This window comes from Mus caroli, chromosome 5, assembly GCF_900094665.2.
Source record: "Mus caroli chromosome 5, CAROLI_EIJ_v1.1, whole genome shotgun sequence".
Classification (NCBI taxonomy): domain Eukaryota; kingdom Metazoa; phylum Chordata; class Mammalia; order Rodentia; family Muridae; genus Mus; species Mus caroli.
Window position 1 is genome coordinate 8926397 of NC_034574.1, and position 9370 is coordinate 8935766.

General features: G+C 34.7%; 1 protein-coding gene across 2 annotated transcripts in view; it reads left to right on the forward strand.

Moving 5' to 3' along the window:
• The window catches only part of Sema3a (semaphorin 3A), a 203393-nt gene that overhangs the window by 173575 nt on the left and 20448 nt on the right, over nucleotides 1-9370 (forward strand). For both annotated transcript variants that reach the window (XM_021162359.2, XM_021162357.1), the window contains 2 exons: nucleotides 4964-5005; nucleotides 8422-8579. In XM_021162359.2, coding sequence (XP_021018018.1) covers nucleotides 4964-5005; nucleotides 8422-8579 — 200 coding nt within the window. The remainder of the gene's footprint in view (nucleotides 1-4963; nucleotides 5006-8421; nucleotides 8580-9370) is intronic.

The following is a 9370-nucleotide window of genomic DNA, read 5'->3' on the forward strand; positions in this document are numbered from 1 at the left end:
TTTTTTTTTTTTTTTTTTTTTTGGTTTTTTCGACACAGGGTTTCTCTGTGTAGCCCTGGCTGTCCTGGAACCCACTCTGTAGACCAGGCTGGCCTCGAACTCAGAATACCTGCCTCTGCCTCCCAAGTGCTGGGATTAAAGGCGTGCGCCACCACGCCCGGCTTCAAAGACTGATTTTTGCTATCACTTAATGGAGTTAAATTTACTGCATTTTAGTCATGTTATAAAATCTACAAATAATAATTTTTATCTTCTCACTATTTTCTGTGTTTTATTAAATAAATTATGCATGTTTTGGTAGTAATGCTATATATATATTGTAGCTAAATTCCCTTTTAATGTTTCTGGAATCTGAGGTTTACATTTCACATCTTACTGTATTCCTTGATCTATTATTTCAAAAAAAATCCAACTTGAAAGAAGTTTAATTTAAGCTAGAGTGGCTTTTAGCACAAGCATGATGAGCACCAACAGATTAGCAGATACAGATATTTAATATCTATAATTATTTGTTCTGAATTGGGGATTTCCAAAGAAATACATTTCAAACTTACACCTATGGTGATTGCTAGGACACAATTTTATGGCACTTAAGGTATAATGAGAAAAAAATCTTTATCACTCTCTAATGATTATGAATACTTAACATTGTATTGTAAAGGAAGAAACTATGTCTAAATTGTGTTAGAAAATGGTTGCATTTGGATATACAACTTCTTCTATAGGAGCTGTTTGCATTTTCCTCCTGATTTCTACTCTGCATATTGCCACAATTATTTCTTTGGCATGCAAGCAGACAAAACATCTTTGGGCAGAGTCTACAGAAATATTTACTTTCAGCATTTCTATTCTATCAGCCAAAGTTCATACATATATTGTGGGCTAGAAATTGGAATATTTCACTGTCAAGCTTTGTTTAATTTTGCAGCAGGGGACAGAAAATGAAAAACTGCAAAACAATAAAGCGATAGCCACATACAATGAAAAGCAGGAAAGTGTTATGGTCTTTATGTTTCTATCTGACACTTGTGTCATTCCATTTAAAATAAAATACAGTTTAAAAAGATCGACTGAGCTTTAGAACAGCTTGATAGGGTAAATACACAAGATAAAGATGTAAGGCCATGATCCAAGCTGATACTCTCTTATAGTGTTTAAACACAGTTAAACACTATGTTAGGTTACCCATATTACCACCTTCATGAGACCATGTTCTTATGAGTCTCTTTTAGACTGAATAACTGAGATCGGTTTTAAGAAAACACCCGAGCTAATCACAGAACATTCCAGTGGTTTTGGTTATGAGATAACTCTTATTCTGGTAAAGTCATGTTCCAGTCACTGTATAGAAAGATAAATGTTCTTTGGCAATAAAATTTTGCAGAGTAAAAAATTTAATAGACAATAAGAAGTAAAGTAAAGTCAGCATTGGCATTGGACTAAGAAACCAACAAACATGCCCATACCTATTCGAAATAGCATTGTAGCACAAACATACAGCCTGAATCTGACTGTAATTTGACAGACGTCATCTGAATTTGACAGTGTTTTACTTACTAGGTGTTTCTGAATGAGCTGGTTAGTTAATGGATCATCAATTCATTCTTAGAATGAAGATTACCATCATGAACTCTTAAAGATTTACTTTTTATAGTAAAATTAAGCTAACTGGCAAGTGCTCATTTTTGAAAATTGTACATGGAAAAATCTGCTCCAGCATACTGGGCTTCCATATCATTGTCTTTTAAAGAAGATATAAAAAGCCAGACACATGGTAATTTTTCACCTACACTGGACAGTATGGGGTCCCTCCACCCCGTCCTTCCAATGAGCTTTCCTTTTGAGTCAGTTAAGTGTCACATTCAGTCATGGCGCCATGGGGACAAAAGAGTTTATTTATAGTTCTATTGAGTGCAAAGGATTTCAAGCCAGTTACATCAATAACACTTGCATTTTAAGCCCAATTGATGCAATATTCCTTGTACAGCTGAGCAAACAAATAAAAGAGTTTAATTTTTATTCAAATGTAAAACATAATTGGTGCTTTCCAACTCCAGTCTATTAACTTCTGAAGGAGCTTCCTTTCCAGCGCTAAGCAGCTAGTAAGCTAAATCGGAATCTCCTGGGATCAGCAGGTTGAAAAGCTTTGCAAGAGCAAAAGATTAATAATGACTAAATTGAAATATCTAGGATATGTATAGTAAATTTGAGTCATAGAAAATCTTGAAAAGATGCTAAGTTTCTAATTTTTTGCTTGAACACCAACTAAATTTGCAATTGAAACCAATGTCATAGAAAACTGCCTAGTAAGCGGCATCTGCTTTAAATGAAACTCATATTTGTCACCAGTTATTTTTCAGAAAATGTACAGCTTATTTAAATGGATGTCATTGTAATACAATGTGCGTTAAAATTCAGTTGCAGGCAGTACATATTCAAAACTGTTATTAATTTATTGGTATAAATAACAAAGGCATTTATATTAAGAGATACTATAATCTTAATCTAGAATTTTGACACCATAGTATGACCCTATAGAATCTGTCATATGTTCAAGTTTGTCGCAGGTTTTATAATTTACATATGAGAAGACCCATTTCTATCTGCTTTATAGATGTTTGCTTTTGCATAATCAAGGAACAGGAAATAAAATTTTAATCAACTATATTTTCAAAGAAGTTAGACTTCCTATTTTCATTGCATTGGTGTGTTAATTTTTCTAGCTCTTGAGCCTCGACTGTATAATTTCTTTGATACAAAATCATATGGTTAGTTATTTCTTTAGTCACATGAGGAATTCTCATGTGAAATGGTTAAAGAGGGGAAAGTTGCCAGGGGAATTTCTCCTGACACACTTAATTTCAGTTATACTTAATGTACACCAATATTGTAGAAACAAAAAAACCCCAAAAAAACAAAAAAAAAAAACCTTTTTAAAAAAATTTTATTAGGTATTTTCTTCATTTACATTTCTAATGCTATCCCAAATGTCCCCCAATACCTTCCCCCCCCCCACTCCCCTACCCACCCACTCCCACTTCTTGGCCCAATTCTGAATATCTATGCTCCAAATGCAAGGGCAGCCATATTCATTAAAGAAACTTTAGTAAAGCTCAAAACACACATGGCACCTCACACAATAATAATGGGAGACTTCAACACACCACTTTCATCAATGGACAGATCATGGAAACAGAAATTAAACAGGGACACAGTGAAACTAACAGAAGTTATGAAACAAATGGATTTAACATATATCTACAGAACATTTTATCCTAAAACAAAAAACAAAAGGATATACCTTCTTCTCAGCACCTCACGGGACCTTCTCCAAAATTGACCATATAATTGGTCACAAAACAGGCCTCAACAGATACAAAAATATTGAAATTGTCCCATGCATCCTATCAGATCACCATGGACTAAGGCTGATCTTCAATAACAACATAAATAATAGAAAGCCAATATTCACGTGGAAACTGAACAACACTCTTCTCAATGATACCTTGGTCAAGGAAGGAATAAAGAAAGAAATTAAGGACCTTTTAGAGTTTAATGAAAATGAAGCCACAACATACCCAAACTTATGGGACACAATGAAAGCATTTCTAAGAGGNAAACTCATAGCTCTGAGTGCCTCCAAAAAGAAACTAGAGAGAGCACACACTATCAGCTTGACAACACACCTAAAAGCTCTAGAAAAAAAGGAAGCAAATTCACCCAAGAGGAGTAGAGGGCAGGAAATATTCAAACTCGGGGGCGAAATCAACCAAGTAGAAACAAGAAGAACTATTCAAAGATTCAACCAAACAAGGAGTTGGTTCTTTGAGAAAATCAACAAGATAGATAAACCCTTAGCCAGACTCACTAGAGGGCACAGGGACAGCATCCTAATTAACAAAACCTTTTTTAAAGCAAAATATTTATAATTAAATACAAATTTTCCTTTTGTGACTTGATACTACTAAGTAGTAAATACACCATGTCTGTGTAGACACAGTGGCATGGCATAGCTTTCACCCCAGTTGTCTTTGTGATTGATAATTCTTTAAGAAATCATTATTACATTTGATAATTAGTATCATTCATTTAAGATATAAAGTAGAAAAGTATTAGGGAATCTCTAAATTACTCCATTAAGGTAACACACATCCTCCATCATTCTTTTCACTTGTGCATCAGGCAGCTTGTACGGAAGTTATTAAGAAAATCATGTGCTCAGTTCTGCCATCAGGTTTGAAGTGGAGCTCTTCAGCTCTGCCTGTGTATATGGGTTTGGCAGCAGCACAGAGTGGCCCACCTCAGTGAAATGAAGGCAGAATGAGAAGAATAGGCAAAGGAAGGCAAAACTGTCAGACTTGTCACAGAAGCACAAAGAAGATCATGAGGAGGGCTAAAAGGAAGCAATCAGAAAGGATTTTGAGGCATAATGGAACCTACTGGTAAATTCTGCTTTGGAAGATGAGAGGGAATATAGAGGAAGAGCTGGATGGAGAGGGCAAAGCGGTGGAGAGAAATAATGACATTCAGGTTAGAATGATCAGAGTCTATTTAAAGGACCAAGGAAAGCATGTGCTGCCTGTCTTAGTCTTACATACACACAGAAGGGCAATAGAGTACAACAAAGTTAAAGAAATAGGTAAGGAAGGGGGAAAATGTAGACAATTTACATTTTCTTGGCTTAGTATAGACCTCCTGAGTTGTCTCTAGGCCCATCCAGTGGGCAACAAATACAAGTCCAACTGCAGGCAGGATCCCCAGAGATATCTAGATGATGTTAGTGTCCCCTTGTTTGCTTCGCTTATTTAGCACTTACCTCATTAGCCTCTTTCACAGATCTTATTTCCAATTAAGGTATTTGTTGTAGGCAGTGACATTATTTCTCTCAGAACTTGTAAGTGTGTTAACCAATTACTCATTTACTTTTCTCCTTCAACAAGTACTTCTTTTGTTTATTTCTTAGGAACCAACAACTATTTCGGCAATGGAGCTTTCTACTAAACAGGTACTATCATAATATGGTATAGTCATCCCTGTGTTTTGTTAATTTTGCATTTGAACTTGACAGATTATCTTAATATCCAGCATATGTTATAGATTGGTAGGCAAGCAGGTAGTAAAAGACATGAAGTGCAAAGAGGTATTGTTTATTATAACAAGCTAAAAGAATAAAAGTTTTATCATCTGTGCCATCTGAATTTGTTTCCCTGATAAATGATAACAATGATCTTTAAATTTAGATTTATATTACTTCAGTGTCTAATGATATTTTACTCAATAGCTATTTTTGTATTTTAACAGTGTCCATATACATATTTTAAATTTGGTAAAGTTAGAACATTTTAAAATAAAAGATTTAAATTTTATTTAATTTTACACAAGTAGGCAGCATACACTATATAGGTTGATAAAATATTACTTCATATGTTTATAAAAGTAAGCAATGAGGAGAGACCATTGGTCCTAAGAAGGCTTGATGCCCCAGTGTAGGGTAATGCCAGGATAGGGAATCAGGAGTGAGTAGGTTGATGAGCAGGAGGAAGGGGGATGAATTGGGGGGATTTTGGAGAGGAAACCAGGAAAGGGGATAACATTTGAAGTATAAATAAAGAAAATATCTAGTAAAGAAAAAGTAAGCAGTTGCCTATTCTGTTTGGAAGATCTTTACAAGTAGCTCTTACATTCAGTAGCATTGTGGTCATGAGAAGAGAAAATTGTTCACTTTGGTTAAGCATACGATCAAGCACTACCAAGTTGTATATTCTACAGCTCTAAGAATTCAGAATTAGAGTAGCTCATGATTAGTCTTTTCATTTATAACAAATGGATGTTTTACCAAGACATGAAAGAAAAACAACTTATTTCTCAATACTGTGCTACAGATATGACACAATTTGACTTCTAAAAATTATATTTTCTACATCACTACCTACTCTTCAATCCATTAAATGAATGATAATTTTGGAAATAAATGAATATACTGAACAGAGGTCTATTAGCAAGTAGCATAGTATAAGGATGAAAACGAAGTTGGCTACCCCTTACTGCTGTAAAAACTTGTCTATAGAACTGTGAATGTAAGCGTCAGTTGGAATATAAGAGTTATTTCTGACCTGTTTGCTTGTTTTGCCTTTGACATTGTTCCACCTCTTGAACAAAATGCTAAATTATGGTGCCAACAAAATGCAGTGTGTACCCTTTCCACACAGACATATCAAAATAGATTGATAATCTCCCAGATATTTAAACTCAGAGTGCATATTTATTGACCTGATAGTGCTATCGTACAGCTCATTAACATGTATTCACCTGTTCTTCACATCTAAAAATTGTCACGTCTTGGCAAGGAAATCCGGGGCTTTCCAGGATGGAAGCTAGACAGGGATAATCTTTCCTGTAATGATTTTTAAAGGTATTTATTTATATTTGTCCTCTGCTAGACTTAAGAGCCAATCCTTACTGAATTACCTCTTAGTATAATTTAGTAATACATCTTGTTTGAAAATGAAATAAGATTTTTAAATATTTTAATATAATGCCCATTAATACAACATTCAAGTAAAAAAAAAAAAAAGAGCACAGTAAAAGAATCCCTGACTTGTATTTGCCATTCAGTGAGGCAAGATGGATTTCATTCAATATGACACAATTTCACTCACTCTTAGGAGAAGTTTTAAAGTGAGGAACCAGCAGTGATGAAACCAACCTTCTAGATAATGAAATCACATCGAGCTCATGGCTCATGATGTCATGAGGAGGCTAGTGAAATCTCCTGTGGTGATGTTAAATTGGGCAGAAAAAGCACATCGGGTTGCTAGCTAGTCACTGGATTATGCTCAGTGATGCCTACAAGCTCCAATGCTTCATGTGGATAGCATGATAATTTTTAGGTATCATTAGTAATTCTGAAGAATTATGGTAAAATTAAAATGACAGTGAATTACATTTAATTTAGGTCAATTTATTGGAGTTTAGATTTTCATGATCATTAAGTCATTTGGATGGCTATACTTTCTTTTTTCTTTTTCTCATTTTCCTGCACATATCTTTTTTCTCTTAAAGGCATGTGCCTGATGTAGTTACTTTTTTTGAGTAGTTCTTTTTCTACTCAAGTATCATCTAACTATAAATTTATAACTATGTGTTTGCCATATGCTTCTTAAACATTATTAAACAAGCATGCGGTCTTTTGTTAGAAAGGCCAATTTGCTCAGTAACCTTTTAAAGCAAGATCTCAAAGCCAGGACGAACTGTTATGCTTAATCCAACCGCTTTGGAAGTGGAGGCAGGAGATTTGTTTGCTCAATACTAGCCTAGTCTATATGACAGTATCTCAAAAATATCCAAAGCAAATCGGATGTCAGTGTTGGGTAATCATGTTCCTGATCATTGTTACCAGCCATGTTTCTGGTTATTGCTGCAGCCCTCTAAATTCATATTTGCTTAAATATTGTGTACCTACATCATCTCATTAAAACTACTTTTTTTAAATAGAGTTCTAAGTTTATTGTTTTAAAAAGATGTAACATGTTCTCTTATTAAGGAATCAACAGAATTTCCTAAACTGTGCTGGTTTATAGCCTCAAATATAAGTATTTTGCTTAGCTTTAAGCAGTGTCTATTATCTATAAAAAAAAAGTCTCCTCTAATAATTTTTTAGATTTCAGTGAATATTTCAGCCTACATTCAACTTTATACAGATACACACACACACACACACACACACAAAGAGACACAAACATACAGAATATATAATATATATGTTCATAATATTTTATATTCTGTAAGTGAAAATCTTTGAAAATGCAATGTTGACTATGTGCATTTCTATTAGACAATCTATAATGTCAGAGAGCATCCTTTTGTTCACAACGAAGTTGTTCTAAACTCAATTTTCATCTAAATCCTATAAAATTAAAATATATTTTTGAAGTCTTTTTTTGTGGGTTATTATTATATAACTCAGTAGTTATATAACTCTTAAAAATTTATTGCATCTTTACCCAACATGTATGTGTGAGGGTTGTCAGAGTGCAGTTATGTATGTGAAGGTCAGAAGTCAGATCTTATGCCCATCATGTGGCCCCTGGAATCTGCATCAGAATATCAGCTTAGCAGCAGATACGTTTATCTGATTAACTGTGTTCTGGCATAGTATTTATGTAACTTTTACTTAACACCCTTTATATCATTAATCAATCCTCTAGTAAAAAAAGAGCATGTCTCTCCCTTACCTGTTGCAATCAGGTGCTTAAAGTTTGTTTCTAATTCACTTAAACCAGTATTATCTGCTAGACCTTGGAAGAAATGATCGAAGACAATTTTAATACGCACACACACATATGTGTGTGTGTGTGTGTGTGTGTTTGTGTTAGTTTTGAAAGGGGCAGTCTGAAGAGTGTTTTCTTAACTCACCTGCAGCAACAGCTGTACATTGGCTCAACTGCGGGAGTGGCACAGCTTCCTCTACACCGCTGTGACATCTATGGCAAAGCCTGTGCAGAATGCTGCCTCGCTCGGGACCCTTACTGTGCCTGGGATGGGTCCTCGTGCTCACGCTATTTTCCTACTGCAAAGAGGTAAGGTGAACAGTAAAGAGAAACTATAATATTTCTTGGCAGCCCGACTGATTTGTTTTATAGAACAGCTCTTTATAAATAAGCACACACCTTTCTGTGCAAATAAGATTTGAGGTGGAATCTGATGCCTTCAATGTATTAATAATGATTAGCTAATGTTTGTAAATTTATTTAGCTCAAGAATTTTTTTTATTTGTCTTTGTTAATACTACATCATCTTGTGGTTACAAGATTTTTACTTGAAACATAAAGGTACATAATAAAATCTGATATTTTATGTGTGTGTGCATGTATGTGTGTGTGTGTGTGTGTACTATTCATGCCTTCTAAGTGTATTCTTTTTATTTACAATTATTTTAGATGGAATTTTTAAATAAAAATTAAGTTTTAGTTGAAGAGTTATTGACAGGTCAGGTGCCCTGGAGATGGATTGATGTGTAAAGTGCTTATTATACAGTTAGTTCCCAAGTTCAGGTTCCCAGAACTCTGGGGAAAGCCTGGTATGAAGTCATTGAGAATGAGGGGTACAGAGACAGAGGGATCTTGAGAGCTCACTGATTCGCTTCTCTAGTAAAATTGGTGAGCTCCAAGTTTAGCCAAATCAGTGGACTCCAGATACAGTGAGATAACCCCCTTTCAAAATGATGATGATGATGATGATGACAACGACGGCGACAACGATGATGATGATAATGATAAAGTGGAGAGCAACATAGAGAGATACCCATTTTCTACCTCTGGCCTACAGAAAGTACACACATATACATTCACCTATATTCACTGAATATATA